We start from the raw sequence: 14,319 nt of genomic DNA, 5'->3' as shown, positions 1-14,319 counted from the left end.
TGGCTCACTTCTTCTTCAGATTGAAACAATAATGTCAAATCAGCAAAAGAAAAATTATAAAATATATATAAATACACACACAGTGTGTATCTTATTTATACATATATACACATACACATACATATACATATACATATACATATACATACACACCTACACACACACACATTTCACTAAAAAAACAAGATTTTTCATGCTGATCCAGGTAATTTACATTTACATAAAGAGTAAAAAAAACAGACCTTACTTTTATCGAAAAGTTCATTGGCTCTTTTAACCGCAACGTAGAACTCTATTCCTACCGCTGCCATATTAAGCATTACAAAATGTACTGCATTTAAAAACAGCATTTTCTCTCTTTTCTACAGGTATGCGCTTCATTTCCTTCTCCAGAGCGGCATTACTTACGGCATAATGATTCTGACCGGAGTTGAGCACATGCACAAGTGAGTCCATATTTTTACATCTTTAGAATCAGTGACTTCAGAATCAACATTAAAGGCAACATTAAATTAATGTTTTTTTACTTTATTAAAGACCCTATGAAATGGCTGGGCAAGTGCAGCATTTCCTGTATTGACATAGTACACAAATATGGTCTCAAAGCTAATAAACTGACTAAAAGGCACAAAATTAAAATGTTTAATTTAGGGGGTCTTTAATACACATTAAAGACAAATTTCACTTTAATAATTACTCTCTTAATTTTGAACAATTCAGTGTTATTCCAAAGGAAAAAGTTTGTCCCCATATCTTTCATCAAGATGTACACCACCATTCAAACGTGTTTTAAAAAAGAAGTCTCTTACGTTCACCAAGGCTGGATTTATATTAAATGTATATATTTTAATATATTATAAAATGTAATATAAAATCAAAGCAGCCATTACTTCAGTCTTCATTGTCACATCTTCAGAAATCTCAATTCAAAAATGTGCACAGGATAAATACAAGCTTCAGGCAAAACAAGTGAAAAATGTCAAATTTGAGGTTTTCACAAAAATGTGTTCATTTAAGCCCTCGTCAAGCGATCCCAATGATCCAAATAGCAATTAAACATCTATAAATCTCTTTATTTGTATGTATTCTGAGAGGAGTACCTTTCCTTTTTCCATGAAAAATGCCATTTTTCTCTGCTCGCTTCTTGACGGCTGTGCTTCCCCTCAGCACAAGTTTGGTGTTGTTTTAAAGCGCAGCATTCCGACTTTGTAAATATTCATAGCGAATTCTCAATGGCATGAACCAGTGAAATATGAAATGTGATTTTCAAACTCATGCTGATGTAAACAAAACTATCTTTCTCGCGCTGACCGACGCATCCTAAGCGTGCACACAAAGACGCCACGGACAGAGCATGATCCCGATATACACACACACATACACAGAATTACAGTAGTTCAAAATATCTGTCTTGGCGAGTATTCACGCAAAAATGATTTGTTAATTCACACCGCACAGACAAACATAAACAAACACGTTTGTTGGGTTGGTTTCTGTTGGCGTTGGTCAGGGTTTGTCTTCACATTGACTGACCATAAAATTCTAAATCCAACTGCCAACTCGTTTGTTGGCGTTTGTCTGTGGTTTCCTATTGGGGGAAAAACATCAAAACATTTTATTGGATCTGTGTGGTACAGTAGGTCTGAATATATAGGCTGTCTGTATATTGCTGTTCATTAATGTTAATCAAACAATTGTGGTATCATGGGGAAAAAAGTTTAATATATATTTTCCCTATAGATATTTGTTTTTTATACCAAGACTTTGACTTTGACTAGACTTTGCTTCCCCTATCGACTTCAAACAGGTGTTGCTCAGTCTGATTCCAACAAATCATCATTTTGAAGATTTTTTTTAATAGAGAATGTGAAAATAACTCTAATTTCTAATAAACTCATTTTGGAAAATGTGCACATTGTGACTCATTTTGCCAGCACGGGTCACATATGCTGATTTGGTGGTCAAAAAATAAAAAATAAAAATTAATAACATTAAAGTTGTGCTGCTTAATATTTTTGTGAAACATTATTTTTCAGGATCTTGGGTTAATAGTAAGTTCAAAAGAAAGCATTTATTTGAAAGAGAAATCTTTTGTAACGTTATTAATATCCTTGCTGAATAAAAGTATTAATTTCTTTACCGTTAAATTTTGTGGTTCTGTGGCTGAAAATAAACTGAAATTATTTTTCTTTTTTGTTGACATCACCAAGAGTTCATTATTCAACCCAATCGATTCAATCAATTCCTGTTGATTAAAATAAATTACAGTCCATTTCTTTTTGTTATTGCATGTCCTGTTTCATTAGGAAATATGTCACAATGCAGAAGTACAACTGGTTGTGAACACTATTACATTAAAAACTTTTTACTTCGAATTCAATAGAGCCCATTGAGCAGTGCGTGAATCCTTCATAGCCCCCTTTTCATTCAAAAGGTGAACTAAGGTCCATGCAGATAGAAATCGTGCCCTTTCTTCTGATGAAAGAGTTGAAAACTGACCCAAAGATAATTATAATGAGAAAGACCTCATTCCCTTCACTGGCTGACCATCAGTCACTGTCCTCCTCATAGGTGTAATAAAATCTTCCATTATTTCCCTGCTGCCGTCTCCTGCCAGCTGCCAGAACCTTCTTACTAGGTGGTAAATATAAAACTGCCTCAATGTCAGACTTTTGTTAAATGGCCCTTTAAGGACATTTTGTTTCAAATGAGGTGATATTACTGTCTTTGGAGTTGTTAAGGTAGACAATTCTTTCTCCTCCTTTTTCTGTCTTCAATTGGTGAGTTGTGTAGAAAGGCGATTGACTTGAATGGTTGTGTTGTTTTGGGAAACATACAGCGGTTGAGACCGTTCTATTTTTGTCCGCCTTTAGGAGGGCAAACAGTTTTGCAGACCTGCAAAACACACTTGCATTGTTGAATGGAAAGCACACGCACACCTAGTCTATCTTTGTACTCACACCTGCAGTGTCTGGGGACCTGAGCTGAATGTGTCATCACTAAAGCTCGAGTGTGTGTGTGTGTGTGTGTGTGTATGTATAAGAAATAATGAGAAAGACTGGGAGCTTCTAGTCCCTTCAAGTCCCTTGAGTTGTGCTAGTCCGTTCAAGCTTTATCTGATTTTACCCTAACTTTGTCTATGAGATAAAAACAGATCTTACGTTTTAAAACCACATGATTACTGGACTAATGACATTCTGTTGTCATGTAACTGTGAACACAACAGAAGCAAAATAGACTTGGGGGAAAAAAAAATTGGGTATATTGTGAATTATTATCTTTATTTTTTTTATAAAAGCTGTGGCTGATGTCTTACACCGCTCTCAAATAGTACATTTGCATTCACATTAGAAAACCACTTATTGTGAGAAATCAGCATTCACATTTGCATCTTGTCCTCGCTGCTTTTTCCCTGCCTGACTTAGTCATGACTCAGGAAACCAAGCAGAATATGCTACTTGCTACTAAATGCATCAAACAAAACTAACCTGGAAAACAGCATGATCAGAAGAAGGAGAGATTTGTGAAGGTTTGTTTTGTGATAATGACAGGCTGACTGTCTATTTATCCAGCTCACACAGCAGCATACATACAGTGCAAAAATAAATGGACATGCAATTATATTTTTATTCAAATTATTTTATAATATGAGAAGAAACTATATTCAAAGGTCCTATAACTTTTCCAGTTGTTCGTGATTTGCTGGATTACTCGCAAAACAAACAAAAAAGGGTAACACTTTATTTTAAGGTGTCCTTGTTACATATGTTACATGTACTTAGCGTAGTAATAACAGTAAATTATGCATAATTACATGCAACTAACCCTCAACCAAAGCCTAATCCTAACCTAACCCTATAGTAAGTACATGTAGTTGCTTAATATTACTCAGTACTTAAATATATAATTACACTGTAACAATGACACCTTAAAATAAAGTGTAGCCAAAAAAAGTTTAATATACTAGACAAATGTATATTCATTAAAAAAAATGCTCATGAAGTTTTATTTTTTATTTTAATAATTTACATCATATTTCTAAAATTAGGATTCCTATTTCCAGATTTTTCAATACAATTCTGGTTCTTCAAAGAAAAATAAATAAAATTATATCATATTGAGGCCTTTGGGAAGTTTGCTGAGACCTCACAGTGGGCCCTGGCCCCCATTCTGCCATAAAACGATACAAACACAGCTTTGTAGAAAATGTATTGCGTGAGTCAGTGGTAGGTAATGCGGTTTGCAAAATTATGCAAACAATTGGCCAATCAGAATCCAGTTTTCCAGAGAGCCATTTAAAAATACCAAACAGGCTGAGCAAACACATGCAGTATATCTGACAGTGATAATGAAACGCCTCGATGGCACTGACAGTTTCACCTGTGTGTGTGTGTGTGTGTGTATGAGACTATGTATGTGTGTCTTTTCTCATCTTCTACCCCCATTTTAATTTCCACATCTTTTTTTTTCTCCATTGTACAAGAATTGGGAGCAATAATGTCATTAATTTGGGTAGAGAATAATGGTTTATCTGCACACACACACACACACACACACACACACACACACACACACACACACACACACACACACACACACACACACACACACACACACACACACACACACACACACACACACACAGAGTAGAGTTAATTTCTGGAAACATCACTGAGCTGTTTTTTTGTTATTTTATTTTCTTAAAATAAAGTTTGTACTTGTTTTTGGGTTTTAATGGATCACAATAAATCTCAGTATGACATCCTTCAGACCTTCATGATATCAAAGCTCTTATAAAACTAATTTATTTGTATTACCTGAAGGAAAATGGTTGCAAGTACATTAATGCTTCTGGAACATGAAACATGCTCTTTGGTTCACATTGCAGGTACTGTTTGGTGGTCGCCCTGGGTTATCTTAGCTTCTGCCAAATCACCCGGGTTTACGTCTTTGATTACGGCATGTACTCTGCCGATTTCACAGGGTAAGAAGAATATCCCTTTCTATGTGAGGTTTCTGAGCTTCATTGTCACTGTTGTGTACCCATATGTTATTTTCTTTCTCTCTCCCTGACAGGCCGATGATGGTCATCACACAGAAGATAACCAGTGTGGCTTTTGAGATCCATGATGGTGAGTGTGTGTGTGTGTGTGTTTGGTTAAAGTTTAGAAAACACCCAGGAATGATGCATTGGGATTCTGTTCTGGATGCTGTTCCAGGCTGCTGCTGTTGTGATTGTCAAATGTGCTGCCAAAGGGCCAGAGAAACTAATTAAAGAAATGGAAGGCAGTGGGATGAAGTGAAAGCAGATGAAAACAAGCCTCCCTCCTTCTCTTCACCCCTCTATTGTTCCACAGGGTGACATATTACCCTTATGATGAGTGCTCGCCATCTTGCACTATTACCGTTATCACAAATTCATTTCTTTGTCCCCTGCCGAGTTCATCTGCTGGCCTGCAAACCTTTGTCACGGAGTAGCTTTTGAACAGAGCGGATTCCCTTTAGATTTGCTTTTGTCCTCTCGGCTGTAACCTCACTGGATGTCTAGTGCAAGAGTAGGACTGGCTGATACTTTGGCTAATATCGTGTCACATTTTGTCTATACTATTTATGCTGCACAGTTAAAATTCTGAATTCTTAGTTTATTTTATTTTTATATAGTTATTGTTTTAGTTTTTGTTTCCCTTTTTATAATATACCATCTAAAACTAAATTGAAATAAATTTGTGGAGTCATTCAAATATAATATGTAATTTAAGTATAATATAATAATATATAATAGTTTAGTTTAAATCTTTCTCAGTTATGTTTTTTTTGTCAAATAACAGATTTTTTTTAACAATAATAACTCCACTGTAGCAGTAACTCGCATTAATATACAGTAGAATTAAGTTGATGTGGTGTCGCAGATGTGCCAGCTATGCGTTTTTAAAGTCATGCTTTTAGAGTCTGCTTTTAGCTTGTTACATAACATGAAGCTATTTTTGCACCAGACATATCATTTGTTATGAATAATCTTTTAGTTAATGTCTGTTAATGTGATGAAGTACCTTTCATTTGGAAAGTGTTTAATTCACTTTAATTCACTAACCCTAATCCAGAAATGGGTATTACCACATTGGTTATTTTTGATATATTGCGATATATTCTGTTAGCATGATATAAAATGAATCATTTGGTGATATAAATTGTATGTAAGCTGTCCGTCAGGACTCTTATAAAGTGGTTTCACTCGCCTGTTGTCCTGAATAACCTGTCATTGATATTCCCTATGGTCCGTAGGACACTAATAGGACAAAGGCCTTGCTAAACTCCATTACTACCTCTGGTACATGTTGGGGCCTATTGTGAGTGAAGCTCTGTCTCCGCACTGCTCGCTGGGTCACACATAAACCTTAATGAAAACTTTTTAAGTGGCTCGTCTTGTAATGTGCATAAGGCTTGCAATACAACAGGAAGAAATTAAAGCCACTTACGCTGGGTCGACTTGCCTTGTCTTATCGTGTGTGCAGTAAGACAAACAACTGAGGCAGAGGAGACTCATGAGTCAAGTGCATGAACTCTGAGCCAAGTCAATTTACAGCACATTTCTTCCCTCTCTTAATTCCCTCTGTAAATCAGGGAGAGGCCAGGGATTGTTAGATGAAACCACTTCTCACAAGCTCAGAAGCTGAGCAGATACAATACTTCCTCTGTGCTCAGATTCAAACGTCAAGATTTCCAGCAAAATTTTGTTTAAAGAAATATTTTGGCCAAAAATTGAAATTCTGTCGTCATTTAATTCACCCTTGAACATTTGACATTTCAAACCCTTATGAATTTATTTCTTCTGTGGAAAACAGAAAAAGGAGGCATTATATTATATTATATTATATTATATTATATTATATTATATTATATTATATTATATTATATTATATTATATTATATTATATTATATTATATATTTTTTTATGTTAACAGGAATGGCGAGGAAGGAAGATCAGCTCAACCAGGGTCAAAAACTGTTGGCTATAAGGTATGTAGATTTAAAAGAAGCTTTAAATTAAACTGTTTACTGTACAATACAAAGACAGTGTATATGATTGTGGTCTAGAAAAATAGTTGCTTTGCCCTTTATATTTATACCTGCAAGCTATCTCAAGTCTTTTCACTAGATATGATGTAATGCAGTGCTAAAATCATCCTCTTTTCCTCCGTGTTTGTGTTTCATCCAGACGGATGCCCAGTTTATTGGAGTACTTCAGTTATAACTGTAATTTCATGGGCATATTGGCTGGTCCCACCTGCTCCTATAACGATTACATTGCCTTCATTGAGGGCACTCCCTATCGGCACAGAGAGCTTGAGACCAAGGGAAAAGTCAATGGGAAGAGCAGACTGAACGACCCATCACCAAATGTTCGTTTTACTTAGTCGTTTGTATTTTTCTTTTTAATAACTTCAGTTTATCACAAATAGCATAAAGGCTGAACAAATCTTCAAAAGTGTGGGATTAGTAAGATTATTATTTTTTTTTTTTATTTTTTTTTGTGGAAAGAAGTCTCTTATGTTCAACAAGGATGCATTTATTTGATCGAAAATACAGTACAAACTGTTTAAAATTACAATTTAAAATCACTGTTTTCTATTTAAATATATGTTAAAATGTAATATATTCCTATGAAAGCAAGATGGATTTTCAGTATCATTACTCCAGTCTTCAGTGTCACATGATCCTTCAGAAATTATTTTAAAATGCTGATTTTCTGCTCAAGGAACATTTCTTATGTTAAAAACAGTTGTGCTGCTTAATATTTTTGTGGAATTTTTCGGTTTTTTTTTTACGAGTCTTTGATGAACATAATGTTTAAAAGAACAGTATTTGAAATAGAAATCGTGTGTAATAATGTAAATGTCTTAAGTCTCATTTTTGATCAATTGCATCCTTGTTGAATAAAAGTATTAATTTCTTAAAAAACATACTCGCCCCAAACTTTTGAATATTGGTTTGTTATCAATATGTTATATAAAACTATTCCTAAAATGTATATGATTGGCTTATGACAAATTCATATCAATTTGTGCATTTCTGTTTCTTAACAGACAGAGGTCATCCGAAAACTGGCCACCTGCTTCATCTCGTTGCTGGTCTTCCTCTCCGTCTGCAAAGTCTGTCCTGTGGAGCGTAACGTTGATGATGATTTTATTGCCACCACACCCTTCTATGCTCAGGTGGTCTACCTGTATTTGTCCATGCTGACCACCCGGCCTAAATACTACTTTGTTTGGACTCTGGGTGCGTGGATTTCCTGCCTCTCCTTCTCTTCCCATCTGTCTAGCTTTCTCCTTTTCTTGTTTTGATATATTTTGAAAGATAATATTTTGTCTAAACCGATCTTCTGTTTTCTTCCATTCTGATGTGGGATATTATGTTTTGATTAATATTAGCAGGAGCCTCATGCATCTAGTAGTCTGAGGGGGAATAAGATATAATCAGTCTGCAAAAAGACACTTTAGACGGTTATATATAAATAATAAAATGAATATTATGTATAAATGTATATAAATATAAAATATACACTCACCAGCCACTTTATTAGGTACACCTTGCTAGTACCGGGTTGAACCCCCTTTTGCCTTCAGATCTGCCTAGTTCTTTGTGGCATAGATTCAACAAGGTGCTAGAAACATTCCTCAGGGATCTTGGTCCATATTGGCATGATAGCATTACGCAGTTGCTGCAGATTTGTTGGCTGCACATCCATGATGCGAATCTCCCGTTCCACCACATCCCAAAAGTGCCCTATTGGATTGAGATCTGGTGACTGTGGAGGCCATTTGAGTATAGTGGACTCATTGTCACGTTCAAGAAACCAGTTTGAGATTATTTGAGCTTTGTTACATGGCGTTATTCTTGCTGGAAGTAGCCATGAGAAGATGGTTACACTGTGGTTATAAAGAGATGGACATAAGCAACAATACTCAGGTGGGCTGTGGCGTTTAAAGGAACACTCCACCGTTTTTTTTCATATTAAATGTTATTCCCTTAACTAAGACGAGTTGATACATACCTCTCTCGTCTCAGTGCGTGCACTCAATCGCTCTGGTGCGCGGCGACACTTTGATAGCACTTAGCTTAGCCCAGTTCATTCATTTGGATCCAAACATAGATGAAGCTAGAAGCGACCAAACACCTCCACGTTTTCCCTATTTAAATACAGTTACACGAGTAGTTACACGACCAAGTATGGTGACACAAAATAAAACGTGGCGCTTTTCTAAGCGGGTAAAAAGGATAACTATAATGTATGGCGGAATACCACTGGGAGCACTTCGACTCGGCGCAGTAAAAAGTCACGTTGGTTCTAATGACAGAAGTGAGAGGGAGAGGATTTTTCAGGAGTGATGATATTACTGCGCCGAGTCGAAGTGCTCCCAGTGCTATTCCGTCATAGGAAAGCGCCACGTTTTATTTTGTCACCATACATGGTCGTGTAACTACTCGTGTAACTGTATTTAAATAGGGAAAACGTGGAGGTGTTTGGTCGCTTCTAGCTTCATCTCTGTTTGGTCCCTAATGAATGAACTGGGCTAAGCTAAGTGCTATCAAAGTGTCGCCGCGTGCCAGAGGGATTGAGTGCACGCACTGAGACGAGAGAGGTATGTATCAACTCGCCTTAGTTAAGGGAATAACATTTAATATGAAAAAAAACAGTGGAGTGTTCCTTTAAACAATGCTCAGTTGGTACTAAGGGACCAAAAGTGTGACAAGAAAATCCCCCCACACCATTACACCACCAGCAGCCTGAATCGTTCATACAAGGCAGGATGGATCCATGCTTCTATGTTGTTTACACCAAATTCTGACCCTACCATCTGAATGTTGCAGCAGAAATCAAGACTCATCAGACCAGGCAACGTTTTTCCAATCTTCTATTGTCCAAATTTGGTGAGCCCGTGCGACTCATGGCCTCAGTTTCCTGTTCGTAGCTGACAGGAGTTGGCACCTGGTGTCTTCTGTTGCTGTAGCCCATCTGCTTCAAGGTTTTTACGTGCGTTCAGAGATGCTCTTCTGCATACCTCAGTTGTAACGAGTGGTTAATTGAGTTTCTGTATAATAGATAATGCCACACTGCAACATTTTTGGAGGAACATGACAAAGACTTCAAGGTGTAGCCTTGGCCCCCCAAATTCCCCAGATCTCAATGCGATTTAGTATCTATGGGATGTGCTGGACCACCTCGCAACTTGCAGGACTTAAATGGTCTGCTGCTAATGTCTTGGTGCCAGATACCAAAGGACATGTTCAAAGGTTGAGTCCATGCCTCAACTCAACAGAGCTGTTTTGACAGCACGAGGGGCATCTATACATTAATGTTGTGGCTGATCAATATATGTATTGGAATCCATTTGGCATTTTAATCTTAAGGACGTGACCCCTCATTTTGAATGGGCATGAAGCTTCTGTCTGTTAGTCTGTTTTCCTATTTCCCAAGTTGTCCTTTCTATCATCATAATGTGTCATACATATCTGTTGAACCATACTGGAAAGAATAATTTAATCAAGCACGAGCAATATGTCTTTCACGTTCCATCATTATCATTTATGCTGTACCTCGGGCATGATTAATTACACATTAGGATGCTTCATCCATCATCTGTTGTGAGGACTGGTTGTGTGACCCATTTGAATTGGGATCAACATCTTACACAACACAGACTTGGTCCTAATGGCTTGTGTTTTAGTGCCCCCTTCAGACAAAAGATGGAACTGAAACTCACATTCCTGTGCAACAATTCAATGCGTAATAGTAAATTATGAAATAGTAGGAACAAGATTTTACCATTATTTATAGTACTTGCATTACACTCTTCTTTGAAATATGAAACACTTAATCAAACATAATCAGAATTCACAGATTGCCTAATTTGACAATTACGTACTTGCTCAATTAAAACACTATATAAAGGGAGAGACAAACTATTTTGGGTGTCATAACATTTATTATGTTTGATATGATACTGTTTTTCTAAATAGCTGATGCCATCAACAACGCAGCAGGATTTGGCTTTAATGGCTACGACAGTGATGGTTTGCCTCGATGGGATCTCATTTCCAACCTCAGGATCATGAATATAGAGGTTAGTTAAGCTGTTAGTTAAACATAGCTGCTATGTTTTTCCCCCCCCGACCCTGAATGAATCGGAAGTGTCATAATCAAGTTAACTCTTGTATTTTTCAGCTTGCCACCAGCTTTAAGGTATTCCTGGATAACTGGAACATCCAAACAGCACATTGGCTTAAGAGGTAAGAACAGGAAGAGCACATTGTGCTATTGTACACTAATGTTCAAATGTTTTGGGGTTGATAAGATTTTTAATGTTTTTAAAATAAATATTTAATGCTCACCAAGGCTGTATTTATTTGGTCAAAACCACTTTTAACCCGTAATATTGTGAAATGTTATTACAATTACAACTGATTTCTAATTTTATATATTTTAAAATTGGCAAAGCTGAATTTTCAGCATCATTACTCCAGTCTTCAGTGTCACATGATCCTTCATAAATCATTCTAATATGCTGATTTGGTGCTCAAGAAATAATATTTTAAAAACAGCTTGTGCTGCGTAGTAATTTTGTGGAAACCGTGATACATTTTTTTCAGTATTCTTTTGAAACATTAATATTTTTTAACATTTTTAAAAGTCACTCTCCCTTTTGATCAGTTTAATACATCCTGGCTGAATAAAAGTATTAATTTCTTTAAAAAAGAATGGCCTCAGACTTTTGAACGATTTTGTAATTACCTGTCACCCATCTACCTTCATAAATGCTGTGCTTGTTTAAAATAATTGCGTGACCAAGATTGTATGAGGATTATCACCACAGATCCATCTACTGGGGATTTTTCATAATTACCCAGTTATGATCAATAATTAACATGGAAACAGGCAATCAACAGAAACTCTACTAAGATTCACAGCATTAGATGAAAAGAGGAAGTATCATTTCCTTCCTCCTTTCATTTGCATGCTAAAATGATTATTGCATAGTGTTTTATTATGTGTGACACTGTGTGTTGTCTTGTAGGGTGTGTTATGAACGTTGTCCTTACAATCCCACTGCTGCCACCTTCCTGCTGTCAGCCATGTGGCATGGAGCTTACCCGGGCTACTACCTCACCTTCCTCACTGGCATCGTCATCACTCTTGCAGCCAGAGCTGTGAGTGACATCACACTCTACCAAACATAAAATACACTTCAGATAGGGAACATACCTCTCACTCACACATCAGATGTTGCTGTTTGTTTCACCATGAGGAGCACTGGGACTTTTCAACTTTTGGTATGGCTGATGAAACCAAATGAGATTAAAAAGTAAATATTTCCTCAGTGTGAATGACATCTGTGTCTTAGCAGCACAGCAAAAAAATAAAAAATAATAATAATACACGACTACTTGTGATAAAGCTATTACATAACACCTAATTTTTACTAAATGTAGGTAAATACTACACAGTAGCTGAGACTAAAATGTATCACAAATGTATCACAAAAAGCATTTTAATTGAATTCATAACAATTTTGGAATAAATGAAGCATGTGCCATTTAGCTTTATCTTATTTCTACATGACTAGTAATGAAAAAGCCTTGCATGCCCTGAAACTTTGAACGTACATCAATTTGAGATGATTTTTCAAGCGTAGCAAAAATGCAACTGTGGGCATTAGGGGTCAAGCTTTTTTAGGTTTGTTCTCACACACTAAAGCCTATTCAATGAATGAAAAACTAGTCAGTGTGACTATTTGAACATTATTTGTATAATAAAATAAAATATTTTTTTGAATTAAGTGGTATTACAATTAATATATTATATATAGAACATGCTTTGATATACATATTTATTACAATGTTTAAATGGTCAAATTGTGAAATTTGTTAACTTTTCATGACTTTATCCTTTCTGGTGTTTTTTTCTAAATTGTCCTAATTTTAACATCAATTTCTTCCTAAAGAAAATAACACATCATGAATATCAGGGTCGCTGAGGGTTAAAGTTGTTATTCCTCCGTTTCTTAATGTTGTGTTCCCTTTTCTCCTTCAGGTGAGGCACAATGTAAGACCGTACTTCTTGGGTTCGCCAACTCACAAGTTTGTGTATGATGTCATCACATGGGCGGCAACACAGATTGCCATTTGTTACACAGTGGTTCCCTTTGTGCTGCTTTCTGTGGGCCCCTCGCTCAAGTTCTACAGGTTGGCAGGACAAACAAGAACAGATACTTAAAATGCAGAACTTCTTTTTTGTTTTCCGTCTTCATTCATGACATTCTGCTGTCTCCATCTCTCTGTAGGTCACGGTACTTCTGCATCCACATAGGCTGTATACTGCTGGCCATTGCTCTGCCTGTGAAACCACGCCACCTGCGGCTGAAAGAGCAACAGTCTGCTGTACAACCGAGCCTGGAGAGCACAGACAGCAACAGCAACCAGAAACCAAAAGCCACATGAGTCCTGGAACACCTTACCAAACTTCTCTACACACACAGACTGGGCAAATGTACCTATTCTCCAGCCACACATGAAGAGAGTCAGATAAACTAAAGCTCACAAATAAACCAACAAACCAGCCTTTATCTGGACTGATAGAGTAAGTCATCTCTTGACTCAGTATAGTGGTACTGGGATTCGACAGTGATTTGAGATGATGGAATCAAACCTGAGTCTGACTGCTATAAGAAGAGTTTTATTGCCAAGAAAACACTTGTATAGAATCATGTGACCTTGCCTTTATAATCCCACTTGTCACAGCAAGTATTAGTGCCCTAACCTGGTGGTCTTGTATCAGGTTGTAAATTGGATTTTCTTGCGAGGGACAAGGCCTTTATCAGTTGCAGAAAGCAGGCAATATTATATTTGAAAACAGAGTTTTCATGTCGCAGGGGTGAAAATAAATATGACTAACTAAACTAACAGGAAAAATAATAATGGATTTATTGGAAAAGGGAAGTTTAAAGAATGCAGGATGTCTGTGCAACAAATAAAAGTTTAATGTCCACAAAATTTAAGACAAATTGGTTCTTTTTCAAAGTCAGAAAGTCTGAATTGAGATATAATTCCATGGCTGAACCATTAAAACTGGGCTCTTTGCTCTTTGTCAATGTTATGTTTGTTATGGTCTGTTGTAACGTCTTGTCCATTTAGTCTTCACATAAACTCTGAAAGTTACACATAATACATTCCACTCTAAAGACCAGAGATTCTTTTCTCATAAATGAAAGTATTTCTCAGTCTAAACTGGGAACATTTTAGAATGTTAGAGTTGAATGAAG

The 14,319-nt window shown here is 36.5% G+C and overlaps 1 protein-coding gene across 2 annotated transcripts in view; it reads left to right on the top strand.

The window, feature by feature from the left end:
- The window catches only part of mboat2b (membrane bound O-acyltransferase domain containing 2b), a 30,804-nt gene extending 16,718 nt beyond the window's left edge, over positions 1 to 14,086 (top strand). For both annotated transcript variants that reach the window (XM_079887783.1, XM_079887782.1), the window contains 11 exons: positions 369 to 446; positions 4,889 to 4,984; positions 5,077 to 5,132; positions 6,964 to 7,018; positions 7,218 to 7,401; positions 8,086 to 8,278; positions 11,021 to 11,124; positions 11,226 to 11,290; positions 12,076 to 12,208; positions 13,092 to 13,243; positions 13,342 to 14,086. In XM_079887783.1, the coding sequence (XP_079743909.1) occupies positions 369 to 446; positions 4,889 to 4,984; positions 5,077 to 5,132; positions 6,964 to 7,018; positions 7,218 to 7,401; positions 8,086 to 8,278; positions 11,021 to 11,124; positions 11,226 to 11,290; positions 12,076 to 12,208; positions 13,092 to 13,243; positions 13,342 to 13,498 (1,273 nt within the window). In that variant the 3' untranslated portion in view covers positions 13,499 to 14,086. The remainder of the gene's footprint in view (positions 1 to 368; positions 447 to 4,888; positions 4,985 to 5,076; positions 5,133 to 6,963; positions 7,019 to 7,217; positions 7,402 to 8,085; positions 8,279 to 11,020; positions 11,125 to 11,225; positions 11,291 to 12,075; positions 12,209 to 13,091; positions 13,244 to 13,341) is intronic.
- Positions 14,087 to 14,319: the final 233 nt, after the last annotated feature.

The sequence above is a fragment of the Squalius cephalus genome, assembly GCF_949319135.1.
Source record: "Squalius cephalus genome assembly, chromosome: 12".
NCBI classification, from domain to species: domain Eukaryota; kingdom Metazoa; phylum Chordata; class Actinopteri; order Cypriniformes; family Leuciscidae; genus Squalius; species Squalius cephalus.
This window is presented reverse-complemented; position numbering and strand designations above follow the sequence as displayed.